The sequence below is a fragment of the Cyprinodon variegatus genome, unplaced genomic scaffold (assembly GCF_000732505.1).
Source record: "Cyprinodon variegatus isolate N-32 unplaced genomic scaffold, C_variegatus-1.0 Scaffold176, whole genome shotgun sequence".
Lineage (NCBI taxonomy): Eukaryota > Metazoa > Chordata > Actinopteri > Cyprinodontiformes > Cyprinodontidae > Cyprinodon > Cyprinodon variegatus.
This window is the reverse complement of record NW_015150629.1, coordinates 246,487-263,877: the sequence shown is the minus strand read 5'-3', so window position 1 is coordinate 263,877 and position 17,391 is coordinate 246,487. Positions and strand designations below refer to the sequence as shown.

Here is a 17,391-nt window from a genome sequence, read left to right as displayed (position 1 = left end):
GCCTGAAGATTCCTATGTGGAATTAGCCTGAAGATTCCTATGTGGAGTTTACCTGAAGATTCCTAAGTGGATATAACCTGAAGATTTCCTATGTGGATATCCCCTGCTCTTCTCTGTGAAGAGCTGGAAGCTCAGATCAAGGTCAGCCATGCTAAGTTAAAGCTAGACGCTTTAGCTCCTTCTGAACTCTGCTAACCAACAGTCTCTGGCCCCAGTCAAGACTTCAGTGATCCAGCCCAAACCAGTTTCAGAACCTGTTCATATTTTGTGTTTCAGAACTTTGAATAAACCTTTGAACTTTTTCCCTGCCTCCTCCGTGTGTGTTCTGCATATGGGCTTGCCTCTTTGACCCATCATGACACAAACAAGTTGAGTTATCTATTATGTAAGATCATTTCTTAAGATTTTTTTTAAGATTATGAGGTAAAAAAGGTTAAAAAACAAGAAATTATCTAAAAAGTGTATAGTTTTTTATCTTGATGAAAAAAAGAACAAAACATTTGCTAATATCACAATAGTCTTAAAATCAGATGTCTGATACAGTCTGAACTCCAACATATGTCAAAGAAAGGATTGATTGAGCTCTTTAAACATTTAAGACCCCTATAAAACAGCCTTTACCCAAGCTTTAAAGGTCCCTTGATACAATGTTTTGCATATCTGCATGCATATCAATATACTGCACCAGAAAGCAATACCTGATGTTCAGTAGTTTGAGAGCATTGAGCAACACCCCTTTCTTCACATCGTAATCGATCTTCTGATCAGTCCCAAAGCTTGGAGCTCGATTGATCTATCAAACAAAGCAGAAAACAGACATTTAAAAATTTCATTCTGTCATGTTCTGCACAATGAGATTGCATGCAATTATAGGAGCAGATTGTGGGCTTGTTTGGAGAGAAAAACAAGCAAAGGAAAGAGGAATGAAGCAAGCATGCAGACAGAGATCGAGGATTTTTATTTTTTTTCTCTTTCCTTTTGAGAGACACTTTAAAGCTGGTTTGGCCTTTTCCTGCATAAATCTTGTCTGGGAATGAAGTGTGTAAACATGTGCCTGAAGTAGAATCTGCTTGTGTGTTAGCACACAACAGTTTGTATACGTGACCCGGAACTTTAAAGCCTAAATATGTTTAAGGCAGACTCTATAACACAGCCACCACTAACATTTATGTCAGCAACAAAGAATTACTCAGCTTGGCTCTATTATTTACACTCAAAAGCAATCAGCGAGATTCATCCGAGCAAGGAAGGAGTAAGCCACATGGGATTGTAGGTACAAAAGCTGGCATCATCCACAAAATAATTCCAAGAACAGCTTACCTTTCTCAACAGAACAATTCCAAGCATCAGCATGAAGTATTCAAATATCAGTTATTATACTTGACACAACAAATCAATTCTTTTTCTCTTTGTAATTTTCCTTTATGTCTTCCTCCCATGGTGAGAAATCGCTTATGTGAGACAACAAAAGGAGCAACAAAGAAAGAACTGGCAACTGCAATTGGAACAGTGTCTTCCTATGAGGTGACTTCAAATGACAATGCAACAGATGCCCATCGAAAGGCTGGCGAACGTTGATAAACCATGATTGTTCTGATAAGTCAGGTCTCTGTCTGGCTTCATCTGTAAACGCAAGAACCACCCTTTTGTGTTTTGTTTTGCCTCAAAACAATAATTTGGGTTGGTAGGCAGTTATTATTATGATTTTAATGGCCCTAACAGATGATTTGCTTTGGGGAGGGGGGTTGTAAGCATGTGTCAGAATTGTTAATGGATATCTTTATGCCAAAAAAGACCCATAAAGGTGTATGCAGGAGCTTTTACCCACTGGGACTTAGATACCCGTATAGAACAGATGGTATATCTAGATGGCATATCATCCAGCTGCTGTAACCCAAACCAATAAAACATAGAGTTGGTCTGGTTTTAACCGTTTTCTGTCTGCCTCTTTATTATGTCACCAACTTTAATAAAGGTATAACAATTTATTATCTCCTTATCATTAGTATTGGTTTTAATTTATACAGACAAATGTTTAATTTACCTCTAACTCATAGATCTGTAAGTCCATCATAAGTGTTACCATTCCAGTATTTCTAGCAAATAAATATTTTTGTTAAAAGCAAGTTTTTATCAACTCTACTTAATCTTATGAAAAGCATTTTGCATAAGACAGAAATCACGACAAACAAAGAATAATCATCTCTTATTACCACAACAATAAGGCTTTTTAGGCTTATATTGTTCATCAAGATTCATTCATTGTATATAATTACATTAGGTATGGTGAATAAAAAACAGATTTGTGGGAGACATTATATCACTCCTTTCTAGATGTTTTCACTTAAATCGTTTGAATTATTTTTTAATTTCTTCGAACTAAAAGGCTGCATTATGATACTATGAAAAATGATTTGCCCCCTTTAAGGTTTGAGCTTTTGTCTTTTTTGTCGTTCTTACTTGTTTCATTGTCAAGCAAATGTTATTGTTAAACAAACATAGCCTGAAAAGAAGGAAAAATACATTTAAAAAGAATAAGAGTCAAATTGCACGGGTATTTAAAACCCAGAACTGCAATCAATAACCTTCATGTCTTTTTAATTTCTTAATACTCTAATGTAGATGTGCTTGTTTGTTTTTGATCATTGCCTGGTGCCTAACTTTAATAGCCTCAGGTCATTATCTGATGACCAGTCATTCTCCTTCAGTATTTCCGGCTAGACAGCACTATTCAAAGTTTCATCAATATGGCAAGACATCAAAGGCCTGAGGAAGCAAAGTATTCTTAGACAAAATAGACCAACATCACCATGCTTGATTGTCTGTAGGATATTTTTTCTCATGAAATGTTGTGCTGCCTTAGGCTGATTAATGAGAGACACAAGACTCAAAAAGGTGTCCATTGAATATTTGTTCAAAAGTGTTGGTGATCATCCAAAAAGTTTTAATTGCCGATGTAACTCCTTTGCAGTGATGTTTCCTCCCTCTAGGGTTGCCATAAAACATATTTGGTTTCTCCTCACAGCAGGGCTGGGAACAAAGTTTAAGGATAATATTTAGATCACAACCAGACTCTCAGGAACCGAGGGAGCAGGGGTGTTTAGTTTACTGCCAACTGTAGGCCAAAATAAAGTGGTAAAGATTAAAAGACTGCACATTAGGTTTACAAGAAAACTGTAAAATAAGGAGACATTACTAAGTCTCATGTGGATATAAGCAAAATGTTAAAAGTATTTACAAAAGATAGGGATATAGAGTAGGTATGTAGGGGAATAGACGCTTAGTTTTCTGAGAATTCTTTTAAATAGAATCTGTTCTCTGGTATCACAGCCACAGGTGAGGCACTAAATTCCCAACACTATGAACAGGGCCTGTATGGAGGAGGCTTTGTGAAGCTATGTGTGCACTGACGTGTGTTTTTGTGTGAACAACAACCATTTATCAGAAGGTGGGTGATGAATGCTTTCCAGTGCAAAGAGGGAAAAGGGAACAGAGACACTATACAACTCTTTCACTCAATGGAAATAAAGTATACAATGCATCCCTCTGTGTGTTGAGGACGGAGCTCCACTTCGACCTACCGTACCTCACCTCTGCTACAAAAGAAAAATAAGGAAGAGGTCTGTTTTCATTTAGAGTTCTCCACAGCTTGACAGCCACAATGAAAAGAGTGCTGCTTTCGAGTGCCGCAGCCAATAGGTAACAGGCGTACTGGCAGTGATCCTGGTGACGGTTGTCTCGTTACTTGTCTTCATTTCTTGGTTTGATTTGTGGTGTCAAGCTGTCATGGAATAAAACTGGCACAGCAGTGTTTGCTATCTCTTTCTGCTCTTCTTCGTGTCTTTTTATTTTTTTCTGTGTCTCTCTCTTCTGCTTCCTGGCTACTGCGCTCTGCCTCTTCTCACACTCAGTTTCAATTCACACTCTATTTTTTGCTGTCTTTGACAGGGCTTTCCGACTGGCCGCCGCTTAGCCTCCACTCTCCATTTGCTAGCCCTGATTCTCTGGTTGTTACCTCTCCTCATTCCTCTCCCCATATTTCTGCGCTTTCCTTTTCCTCCCTGGCAGAGAGAGTTGGGACCAGTCTGTTCCTAATGAACCCCTGCAGGCTCCAAAACCCCCCGCTCTGATTTCCTTAAGTGACTCTGGCAGGGTTTTAAAAGAGCCTTTGGTTGCTTTAAGACACATTCAATAAAAATGTCAGATGAACAGATGAGAACATTCTTTTTATTCATTTTTTAATTTGGTTCAGTATCATATCAGCAAGGCCAGAATGGTGAGGTTCAGTCAGACAAATGGCGGAATGTGAAAAAGTGAATGTAATTTTGAAAGTGTACAGGTAAAATAACTTCTTTTGTACATTCACTTTCAACTATGAGCTGGAGCAGGATTTTTTAAACCATTTTCATAATATATATGAGCTTACATATTGTAAACCGGGATTAGATTAGTCAGATTGCTTATTATTTTCACACTATAGAGCAATGTAAAATTCTGTTAGTCCCTCTTTGAACTGACAGTATTTTGGTTTTTTGCAGTGGTACACAGCTTGGGGGTGAGGAGATTATGATTTATTTTCATGGATCATAGGAATTCTTTCAACTTTGTTTTGTATTAAAAAATATTCAACTCTGGATGGTTATTGTATGTGGGCACAAGTCAAAAATTATTTATACTAGGGTGGAAACTAACGATTATTTTGCTAATTGATTAATCTGTTGATTATTTTTTCAAATACTCTATTCATTATCGGATAGCAAAAAGTTCCTTAAAGGTTATTATTTTCGGATGGATCATATTGAAAAAAGAAAAAGTATTTTTTATCTTAAAGGCAAAATGTGTATATACAATCTTGGTATAATTCGTGGTCTAAGTGGGTGGCTCCGTCAGCTAAAGGCATGTTTTAGAGTCTCTATACTTCAGTTAATGATTAATCGATTACTAAATGAGGTGACAATTATTTCAATAATCAATTCATCCGATTAATTGTTTCAGCTCTAAATCATACACTAGGAAGGTTTGGGTTTCATAATGTCTTTTTTATCACTGCTGCTTACCTTATCAAGGCTGCACTTCAAAAAAATAAAATTGTCTATAGAGCTGTTCTTACAGAAACTTCTTTTTGTTTACACTTGTGTATACACAATGACAAAATAAATCAAAATAAATCAGTCTAAGTCTAAAGTTTATAGTATTCTTTAAGTTTAACCAACCCGCTTCTTTTAAATTGAAATAATGGTGAAGTAGATGCTAGTTGCACTGCTCAACATGATGATCGTGGGTTTGATTCCCAGGCACTGATGGATGTTTTAATGATGGAGAGTAAGTACAAGTGACACCCAACCTGTTTATGCTAATACTGCCAAACTGGGATATGAACTAAACGCAAAAACAAAAAGTCATGGAACAAAATCATCACATAGACACATAGTACAAAGCACTTACGATCATATAATAGCATTAAATACATCATCCTGAGCTGCAATTACATTTAATGCCCTGCAGTGACTAAATTCAGCTGCTTTGCTGAAATACGTCTCCAGCTATGTCTCTATATGTGGGTTGATCTCCTACTGATTACTGAGTTGTAAATGTTTACATGAAAAAGATCCATAACGTAAATTAACACTGTGAAAAAATAGCTTTGATGGTACTAATTTAGTGCTCATTTTATGGCTGACAAAAACACGGAGTTTAGACTTTAAATTCCACATTTATCCTGATATCTTATGATCTAAAACAAAATCTCTATGGGCAGAAACCTTTGTAAAGGAAACTGAAATAAAACTTATCAAAGGGGAGCCTCATTATTTTTATTTCAACTGTCTGTTTGGTTAAATGATCAACAGGCTGAAACTCTGTCCACAGATCATTACAGAAAGTAAAGAGTAAAAGAAAACATGCCATTTTATTACTGACTCAATTTAATGTAGTCGACTAATTTCCAAAGCGAAAACTCCTCTGGTTTGGATGCAGAGTTTGTTCTAATGATCTCTGACCCCTCGGTGTGCCTGAGATCTGAGTGATGCGCCTCAGGATAGTATGCAAGTAAATAATGGTCAAAAAGCAAATTCAGATATCCAACAAGACTAACAAGTACAGTATAATTATTATATTATTATTTACTTGTTTAATCTATTTTACAATGTTTGCCTAGTTATATAGAAAGTAAGTATTTTGACCAAGACATGGTTAAACTATATGAATCTTTAAGCTTATAGGATTTGAGCATATTGGGAGACATGTAATTGTGTCTGGTTATTGCATGGTTATTATGCACCCTCCTTATCTCAGTTAAAATGGGCCAAAACCCTAAAGTATTATAGAATAGAATAGAAAATGCCTTGTTTGCGGTGTTTACGACTTAAAAAAAATGGGAAAAATGTGAACATTTAATTCTCAGCCCAGAATTTGTCAAAACCTCTGAGATAAGTTATTTCAGTTATTCACTAAACACACTTCTAGTTCTTAAAGGTACTTCCACTGAGTAGCAGTAGAGGAAAAACTGAGAATCCATAAAGGAAAATATGATTTTTATGCAGTACAATGCTCTACAGAGTATTGGGAGAATCATACTGAATGTGATTAGCAATCACACATCCCCACTTCTTCATCTTGGCTAAATCTCATTGAGATTTTGTGGGCCTTGTTTAAATGAGAGAATTACAGTGAGAATAAACAGTACATGCCTCTGACCAATGTCTGAGAGGCTCAGAAATTGGTCAATGGTCAATGGCTTAATAAACCAACTCCATGAAGGGCGGGCTGTTGTGAAAGTTATTAAAAGGAAAGGTTACATTTTTGCTCAGATTTGAATATTTTAAATATTATTTAAAAAAATGTATTAGTAATTTATTTGGGGGGTAGCATATTTGCAGGATAGGAATGAGGGAAACAATTTGAAAAAATAAACTCATTTTGAGATGTATTGATTTAAAAAAATATTGATAATGCTTAATTCATTAAAACTACACAGTTAAAGAAACATTTTTTTTTGTTTTTACTGAAAAATATCTTTAAAATTGCCTTCTTATTTAACCCTACTTTTGATGTACACAGAACATAATTTGATGTACAGACTGACCCCTCACTAGTCAATTCCTGATGCATCTATTAGCCTGTACCCTATTTTCCTTAATTTACTTCAGGTCGGAGGTTCCGTGCTGTTCAGCGGATGTGATGTCAAACACGTCCTTGTTAAATGGGTCCAATCTAGCAAAAACTCCATAATGCCTCTTCAATAAAGCAATTACCCCCAAGTAGCCGCGGGTTGCAGGGATTTTACAATGGCTGGGCACCCCATGATTCAGGAACCTTATTGCTTTTATAAAATGGGTACCCTACATATTGTCCATAAAATAAAGAAAAATAAACATACATTAGTAATAATTAAACAATACAACTGAGAATTATTTTTCCAACCACTGAGTGAACAGCATGGTTACCAAGCAACCACGGTTCTCAGCTCTCCCGCTGCGGCAGGATGCCCCACGCCCTCCTGTCATCCCAGTTTAAACCCCACTACGACTGGAGGGAAGTCGCACATTCCTGTCACTTCACAGACATAACATACCGTACCTCCAGACCAGCGTTGGGAGGTTTTTTTTGCTCTGTGTTGCTCAGCTGCAATTACTGGAGATGATCTTGGTGCCTGAGTTTCGACTGGATACTTTACAAATGCTACGTCCGTTGACACCAGCGCAGGGATATTATGTGCTGTGGGTTACACTGTATTTTACAACAGCATGGAACTCGGCTTAGCAAATCACATTTAAGAATGGGAAACAACCATTTTATAAACTAGAATAATGGCACTTAAAGTGGGTTTTGAGATTTAAAGGAGATATTTACTATTTACTGCAGTTAACATTGCAAGTAACATAAAAAGTTGACTAGGGGTGGGGTGTAAAAACTAAAGGGGGGCCCAGCATGATGGCAACTTTTGGACTAAACCAACCTGTGAATTAGTAAATTTACAAGTTGGTCAATTTGTAAATTAATTGAGAATAAACATACTTTCTGCTAAACTGATTTCAAATTAGACCACTAAACCTAGGCCTGATGTAAGTTAGAACAAGCAAATAGAGCCTGGGAAGTTGGCTTAAATATCTCAAAAAGCAACAAATAAAATGAGGTTATGGATGGGCCTTTTCAAAGTTTGGACTTTATTGAGATCCTTGTGGCACAGTTCATGCTCATAAAGCATCTTATGTGAATTACAGTGATTCTGCAGAGAGTGGGCTTGAAGCCTAACTGCTAGCATTACAACGGCCTCAGAGCAGTTGTTACAGAGGGTGGCACAAGCGGTTATTAGATTTAGGAGGCAATTACTGTAATAATCAAAAAGGTTGGTTTAGTTAGCCTGTTTTTTCCTCTGTCAGTGAAACCATGATGTTTTATTTACCCAAATCATTTAAAAAATGTTAAAACATTTTTTTCACTGACATCTATAATTGTTCCATTCACAATGGACACTAATAAAAAAAAGAAAACAATTAGTTGACCTAAAAGCGGAGGTGTACCTGGGGTTTGTCTAGAACCACAAAAGACAAAACAAAAAAATAATAAAACCTTTTCTGATATAGCAACAATCACCAACCCAATTTCCCCAACAAATTGCTTCCCCACATTGACATTAATTCTGGACTGGAATAGTGACTAAAACAAGCGTAAGGTCTGCCGGTGATTAATCGCAACAGAAAAAAAAAAACATACACACCAATCTCCCCCACACACCTTATTATTCCTGGCAGAGGGTAAACAACTACTGTTTTGGCAAGCCTCCCATTTTGGCCCCGCATACTCAAGAGTATCGGCACAGTTCAGCCGCTGTCAGAAAGGAGTGTTTGTTGCCACACAATGGTGAAATAAGAAAGGTTGGAAGAGAGAGGAAGGGAAACAGAGAGGAAGACAGAGAGAGAGAGAGAAATCAAGCGTGTGTGGCAGAGCGACAAAAAGACAGACAGCTAGACGCCCTGTTTAGTCGCTCTCTTGTTTCAGCCGTCTTATCAATCACTGTTCTGTTCTTTTCGTTTCTAGTGGTTCGCTCGGACACAGGGAAACTCTAGCTGAGTGTGGCGGGCTGCTGCCGGCTGTGGAGAGCAATGGGGCCGATGGTGCACCTCACAGGCAGGAGATAGGGAGAGAGGGCTACTTTTTTAACAACAGACGGAGACACTATCAAGCACAGGCAATAAAAGCGCAAATGGAATATGAAGCTTAGAAACACAAGTGGGAACATTTCTTCTCATGCACATTTGATTTTTTTACTCTATAATTCAGCACACTGGGATGTACTGTAAAAATGGCCTTGCTTGTTTGCCTACCAAATCTCCAAAATACATAACTAGAGCAAGAAACAGTTCCGTATGCCACTCAGTAAACATGCCATTTATACCTTCCCTCTCAATCACATATGCATAGAAATACACAGCCACCAACTGCTGTGTGTGTGATGATGAATGGATAAATGTTGGGGTATGTTTTCAACTGCCCCACATACAAAGCCTGCGCTCGCCTAATTTGATACTTATTCCATGAAATAGTCATGTTGGGGGAGAATGGATGTGGATAGAGACAGGCAGTCCCATACATCATTCTAATTTTTCTTTAATAAAGCTCACATAAGCCAAAAACAGGGATAACAGGTCAATACTGCCACCTAGGGTTCATACATGAAAGGGCATGTCATTCGAGGTAGGAAAAATAAAGGATAAACCCTGTAAATGTGTAAAGAGCAGTTAAAGGTGAGGAGAAGACTGCAAGGAGGATGAAATATTTATTACAATATCATACTGTATTTATTCTTTATGCTTATTGTTTTCAGCCCGTATAATTCATGTGGGGTTGAAAACTATTTGCACAGATCTAGTAATTTCTCACAAAATTGAATATCCGGTAATGTTTAACTGGGCTTTTCCAGGGGTTAGGGAATTCTTCTCAAGTTTCCTGTGGACATACATGAAAGGCAGGCTAATCTACAAATTCCTTCTCTAAAAGCCCTCGGAAAATAGTTAAGAGGCTTTAAATGGCTACTCTTTAGTCTTGCGTGAAAAATGCAGACATAAAATTTTTATCTCAGCTTCTAAAGGTGAAATTGTGTTTAGAGAACAAAAAGCCAGGGGAAGCTACTATGTGTTTTCGTCAGACATCTGTTTACAGCTGCCAAAGTAGATTGCATTCAAACAAATACTTTTCCCCTACCACAAACACACACACCTCCCCACACAAACACTATTTTACTCCCGCTCAAAAGGAAAGGAAGTCTGGGTTATGTTGGCTGTGAGGGACGGACAGGGAAAACCAAACTCATCTTGAAACGATTGGTTGCAGACCACAGAGAGGGAAAAGTTGCAGGAAGGGGCAAAGAACTGCTGCCCTTAGGCTAAGAGTTCTGTTCTTGTCTGATGCCATGATGCCTGGTCTATCTCTCTCTCTCTCTCTCCCTCCTTTTAACACACACGCAGAAGCTCAGAGACACAAACAAATCCCTGCCTCAGTTGACCCAAACCATGCTCGCCTCATTAGCTGCCAATCACTTTGAACAGACGCGCTAAAAGGGAGGAAGGACCGGAGGTAGAAACACAGGAGATGAAGGAAGAGATACAGGTTTAGTTGTCATCAATAATCAAGCTGCTCTTGTGCCGCTGTCTGATGGTGTCTCAGCCCCAAACAATGACTCCTAAATAACCATAAAAGTGGATAAAATAGATTTCTTCCTTTTCTCCCCAATCCCCTGCTTCCTGAATTGGACTGTCTGTGTGTTTTAAGCCGAATCCCTTATTGGCTTTTTGAAAGGATAAAACGAATGGTTGTGGGATGGAGGATGGCCAACCACATACACATTTTACAGAAGGCTATTCCAAGATGGACCAGGACCAGACATCTCCACTCACACATACAGGCTGTTGACACTCTGACACACAAACACAGGCACATACTCAGTTGCAAGACTTGTGATGTATGTTTATCGTAGAGCGTTTAAAGCAAACGTGACAAGAACACACATAGAAATTAGATTCACAGATGCGGCACACATGCACACTCGTCGCATCTTCAACAAGCAGGCAAACCAGCCTTTTAAGGTGCTAAGAACCCACCACTAAAAAAGAAATAAATAAATGAATAATCTGCCTTGGGACCGAGTAAAAAAAATTTTTTTTAGGCTCATTAAAGACACTTTCTTTTTGTTTAGAGCTGAGCAGCTGGAGTTTTATGGTTGATGAGGGGAAACAATGCACAACAAAAAGAAAGAAAGAAGTAGTGAGCCAGAGCTTATAAGCTTATAATGAGGGTAGCCTTCAGTCCACTGATCATAGCAGAGGGAATCATTGTTACCCGTCAGAACTCGGATAAAACCGTAAAGACATAAATTTTGCTCTTGTTGCCTTCAAAATCAGATATAAACAATGTTTTTTTTTTCTTCATATTGTATTTTTTTGTTACAAATCATGGCATGGTTACTGGTATCAAAGGAACCAAGGTTTCTAAAAAGTTAAGATTTTAAGTATGTCATGTTTTCCCTTTAAATCGTTCCTATGAGTTTATCCTAGTTGCCAGAGAAATTGCAAGAAAGACCAGAAATTGCTCTCACTATATTTAAATTAGGCTGCTTAAACATATAAATTCAATTCACTTTATTTTTATAGCGCCAATTCGCAAAACATGTCATCTCAAGGCACTTTAGAGTTCACCTATATAGCAGCTGGAAGAAGGAATACTGCATAAAGACAAAGGTAAGATAAAAAACCTTATCATTTAAGAATAAAAGGATTAGGATCATTGTTACAGCATTTGTTTTTTAGATCTCACTCTGAAAGTATATTGCTTTTTTTTGCAAACACAAAGAAAGCAAAGCAAGTTTGTTTATATGCCACCATGCATACAAGAATGAATCCAGAATGATTTACATAAAATCAAAAGAAATAGACTGAAATAAAAAAAAAACACTAACGCTTTGAAAAGTACTGTTTAAAAAGGAAAAAAAAACATGTTGAAATGCTAATTTAATCTCCAATCTCAAACTTCAATCACTGATCAGTAATTGGAGCAATAAATGTAACAATTCTATCAAAACTTGCAGTAAAAAACAATGTTCCAGCATGGATTGAAAGAAGTTTACTGCCTCTGCAAATTTTATGCTTTCTGGGAGCTGAGGAACTAAGTAACTCCTTTCCTTTGTTTAGATCTGGTCCTAAAAACAATAAGTAAGATGGTCCCTACAGACCTTAGTGGTCTACATGGTTCTTACTTAATAAACAACTCAGAAATATATATTTGCTCAAAATCATTAAGAGCTTTAGACCTAAAGCCATTTTACAAATATAAAGCATGTGACTGAAGAACTGGTGTAATGTGTTCAACACTCCTGGTGTTGGTCAGGACTCTGGCAGGAGCTATTTGGATGAGCTGCAGCTGCCTGATTGATTCTTTTTTAAGAGACCTATAAAACGACTTGCGGTAATTTAACCCACCGATAATACAAGCTGTGTCCATGTTCTTTTATCCTCTTTTAAAAGGAAACATTTAGCGATGCCAATATTTTTTAATAGTAAGGGGAAAAGGTGGGTCTTCAATTTTGATTCAGTGCTGAATAAAAACAATTAAATCAAATATTAATGAAATTGAAAATAAAACGTGGAAAAAAAAAATGAAAAAAATGTAATTACATTAATATAGCATTTAGCAAATAATTATTTTGCGTACATTTTTTTACTTGTGTAAAGACTGCAAGTTTTAAACTAAGGATAAAAATAGGGTTTTGTGTCTTAATTATAGAATATATGAATATATGGTTAGGAATTTTTACAAAAAAACCAGACAGTCAGGGTGTGGAAACTTCTCTACTTACGTTTACTGTATTATTATTATTATTATACTGTATTATAGATTTATTTTATTTTATTTGTAAATTGTGTAATTCTGCTTCTTAAATATTAGTTTTTATCAAAGCTTGAAAATGTAATGGTCACTTGTTCAATGTGTGTTTGTGCTTCATCGTCTCTCCTCCCTTGTCTTCAAACTTCTGATATCTTTCCATTTCATGCTGGTTTACAGGACACGCACCCTGGATAAGGAAGGGGTCGATGAAACTGTTCCCTTGCCTTCTTTGTTTGTCCAGTGATCTATTGCAATGCTTACGGCTCGCACTAGATTTCAAGTCATGTGTCTTCCCCCTTTGACGCTCACACCGAAGTTTTAAGGCATCAAATTCATTAACAATTTATGAGGGAATGTGCATTGATTTTTTTTTTCTTTTGTTTTTCATTTTTAAATATATTTCTTTAAGATAACTAAGACGGCTGCAAGCAAAAACCTTTCCTCAGACCAAATAAGCTACAGTTACAGCAGATTGCGTCCACTGGTGAGTGTGTGCGCAGCGAACATCGCGTCTCAATGAAACGCCTCTCATGTACGAGACACAGATGCTGTCTGGACCTGTTTTAATGAAAGTGAATGTCTCGGGTTACGCCATTTGGGCGAGTGTGCGTGTGCTGATGCGTCTCTGTGTGTAGCACTGATGTTTTGAATGTCAATAGAAGGTAAAACTTGTGTTGAGACCCTGCAGAATTAAGATAACGATCACACAAAAGCCTGTGTCTCCCTTTTGTCGCCCCTTCTCTTCTCCCATTTCGATACTTGCTTAGAGCACAATGCATCTGTTTGATGCCTCCCCTCGGTTTGTGAGTCATCGCTCTTGTCTTCTATGTTTTCACCCCTGTGACAAGCTATTTAGCAGGTGTGTGCAGCTATTTGGATTGTTTTCTCTATTATGTCCAGTATGTGATTTTGTGGTATTTGTCTTGTTTCAGTGAGCTGAGATTTTGAAGAAATAATATCTTAGAGCAAACTCATCCAATTATTTAAAACTAAACTGCAGTAACACTAAGTAGAATATCTTAAATATCTTAAATATAATAATTTTAAATCCCTTAAAAAAAAGATTTTTTTTTCTATTTATGAAAATATAATTGGTAAACTGCAGGAATTCTTCTTTTTCCATCTCATCCTCCAAGATATGTCCATGAGGCCGCTGACAAAAACACAAATTCAAATAGGAACACTAATATCACCTGACAGATTCCTATACATGATACCATCTAGCTTTCAGGTATCCGGCTGAGTTTGAGTCTACACAGGTTGAACTTTCATTTCCTGGCCGCAAGTTTGCATGTTCAACAGCTGGCTTTGACGTCCTGAAGAGTAAGAGAGAACATTGTCGGAGCAACGCTCTGTCAAAGGCCCTGTGGAGGCGTGGCACGTGTAATTCAGGATGACACAACTGAAAAATGTCCAAAAAAAAGTCAAAACCAGCCTCTGTGCTCTCATCATGTTTTGGTCTCTAAGGTGGACTGTGGCAGTTTTCAGCAGAAAACGAGCTGGAAAAAGTGAAATTCTGTTAAATTACCCAGCTTAACAAAAAACACCATAGGACACCAGTTGTCTCTTGTGTTTTGTTTCCTGTGGGAGTAAACGTACTACAAGGTTAAAAAGGAGAAATAAAGCTAATTTCAGGATTGACTTTATAAACGATTGTAGACATTGTCTCTATGGGTTGAAAGGAGCCCCCACTAATCAGCTGAATTTAGAAAATGAATGATTGTTGCTGTAATTTCTTTGAAAAAGAGAACAGGGTTAAACGTGTGTGAAGCCATGTATCTGGTACCTTGCAAGGACAGTGTTAGACCAATTTCCCTGGAATATACTACTTTGTGGGGTCTTACCCTCCACCGGTCCCCGTGGGGAACAGTTTTCTTTTTGAGTTGGGGCCTAGCTATAGGACTAATGTATGAATTAAGTTTAGGTTAGGTTTAGCTATCTGATGGTAATGATTTAGGTCTGGGTTAAGCATATAAGTGAATGCAAAAGGAATGGAAGTCAATGGAAAGTCCCCGTAAGGATAGCAGGACATACCGTGTGTGTGTATGTGTGTGTGTTCACAGGATGTTAATTGATGAGCGTTATAGAGAGCTGCTGGTAGCACAGGGGGGATCATTACTGCTGGAGTGGAACAACTGCATTCACGGCTGTTTGCTGTGTCACGCACATGCACACACACACACCCACACACACACACACCCCGTCATGGCAATCCTCCAAGTTCCCCTTTTTTTTTTCATTTCTTTTTTTAAGTTATAACTTTTCCACATAAACCAACAAATGAAATGGATTTCAACATTTTTATTCTATAATAAAAAAAAAGAACGATAATAAATAGAGACAATAACCATTGAAAAAGCACAGCTCCCAAATTTCACTTTGTTGCACACTTGCAACTTGCAAAAAAAAAAATTTTTCTTTTTTTGGCAAGAAGAGAGGAAAAAAAACAAGCTACGATTCCTGCGGCATTTCCAGTCTTTCAGTCCAATTTGTGGGAAGGGGAGTGTGTGTGTGTGTGTGTGTGTGAGTGTGGGGGGGAGGGGGGGGGGGGGGGGTGCAGGCACTTTGGGTTAAAGGATTTAGGTCACTCTTTAACTGACAGGCTGACATCAGAAAGGTAACACAGAAATCCCGGAGTGAAAATCCAGCCATCTGTGGAATGACTGATCCTTAAGAGGCAGACGTTCATTTTATGGGATCCTTGATTTGTAATGAACATGAGATCTTGACCTATATTTTCACACTCTGGATACGTTTTAGTCATTTTATGTTTTTTTTATTTATATAATGCTCCTGTAAATAAAGGCATTCCTATGTTTTTGAGTGTAAGCAATGCTTTATATTTATATCAGTATCTTCTGGCTGTTTAAAGAATCATAAATAGATCCTCGATGGTGTGTGGGTGTTTGGTGTGGGGAAAGAGTATGTAAGCAAAATCAGTGTTTGTTCGCTCCTTCTTATGCCGCAGTACTTCAATTGGACAGCTGCTCTTACTCCCTTAATACGAGGAGAGAAGCATACAACTGTGAGTAAATGGAAAAGTGATTCATGCAGAATTTAAAATGTATGTTGAGTTAATAATTGTATTTTTTCCATGATAGAAAATATTTTTAAAATAAGTAGTGAGATGAATTAAAATTAAATATAGAAGAAAACTGTTTTTCCTCAAAAAAATTGCATATTTTCAGATTGTTACCTCCAGCAGCCAGGGTTTGAGTTTGCGGTCCAGGATGATGTCAAAGCCCAGGACCTCAAAGCAGACACTGTCGCTCCCTGGTGGTTGTCCTGGGCGGCACATGCGGTAGGCATGCAGAACGTGCGGCTCAGCTACTATCAGTGTTTTCACCACCAACTCCTAACAGAGAGCAAGGACAAAAAAAAGACAACAAAAGCAACATGAAATTTATTAGTCAAAAGCTACATGACTTTTTAAAAACAATCAGTAAAATTACAAGACAAAATGTATGCAACAATCTTGACCAAGATATGTAGTCTCTAAAGAGGAGACAACAACTGCTACAGTTTACTCTAAGATTATTTCTTTTCACTGCTTATTTATTACCAACTGATAATTAGACAGTGTAATTGGCACTGATTGTTTTTGAATTCCCTTCAAACACAGACGTTCTCCACTGTTGATGCTGCTCCATCTGTGTTTCTAGTGGTATCCAACCTGCATGCATCTGTGTTTGCCCAAATCTTTGCTGGCTGCTACCTATTGGCCTACAACACTGTGGGAAACATGCTCAATCTGACAAACACGTAAACACTTTTCACAAAGCTTCTCTTTACCAGGCAGGCGCCTTGCAGTGCTGCTGCCCTGCAATTTTGCCCAGTCCAGTCTGACTGCTAGGTGCAAGAGAGAGGGGATGAGGTGGTCTGGTCTTAGCCTGATAAGGCTGCACCCTCCTGATCCTTTTTCCCTCTGTGTGTTTCTCATGTACCATCATGTATATGTCAAGCCATCCACTGTCTACCCCCAGGCTATTCAGCACCATAACCTACTCCCCTAAACATGTCTGTACCCCAAGACCCCAACACCAGCTCTGTGTGTGTTTGTCTGTCCTTTGTCCTGCCCAAATCACCTCTCACCTTACCCTGTGGCACAAAAAAATGGCACTAGGTTACCCATGTTTGTCCAAATGTGCCTATTCATCCAACTCATTCGGACTCTTCAATGCAAATTACATTTATTTTTTTAATGTTGCATTGTTTAAATGGTTTTCCTCAACATAAACATTCATTCTGAATCATATCATAAGCCCTGTGATTTTGTGATCTAGTTTCTGTGATTCAGTTTTCGTTTAAATTGCGCATAAACCAAAGACAAATCTGTCTTTTTCTTAATGGTCTACACAAGCATTAAAGCTGCAGACAAGACATATAATCTATATGTTTATTGTATATACCACATACAAATCCAAGAAAAAAATAAATAAAAAAATGAAACAGCAGAGTATCAGCTATGTATGACTGTGAGGAACTTCATTGGAGATTCTAAATGTCTAGTCG

At 37.7% G+C, this 17,391-nt stretch overlaps 1 protein-coding gene across 3 annotated transcripts in view; it reads right to left on the bottom strand.

Moving 5' to 3' along the window:
- ttll7 (tubulin tyrosine ligase like 7) overlaps positions 1–17,391 on the bottom strand; it is a 105,403-nt gene that overhangs the window by 58,078 nt on the left and 29,934 nt on the right. For all 3 annotated transcript variants that reach the window (XM_015378683.1, XM_015378685.1, XM_015378684.1), the window contains exons 9-10: positions 16,076–16,234; positions 699–793 (exon numbers count right to left, since the gene is read on the bottom strand). In XM_015378683.1, coding sequence (XP_015234169.1) covers positions 699–793; positions 16,076–16,234 — 254 coding nt within the window. The remainder of the gene's footprint in view (positions 1–698; positions 794–16,075; positions 16,235–17,391) is intronic.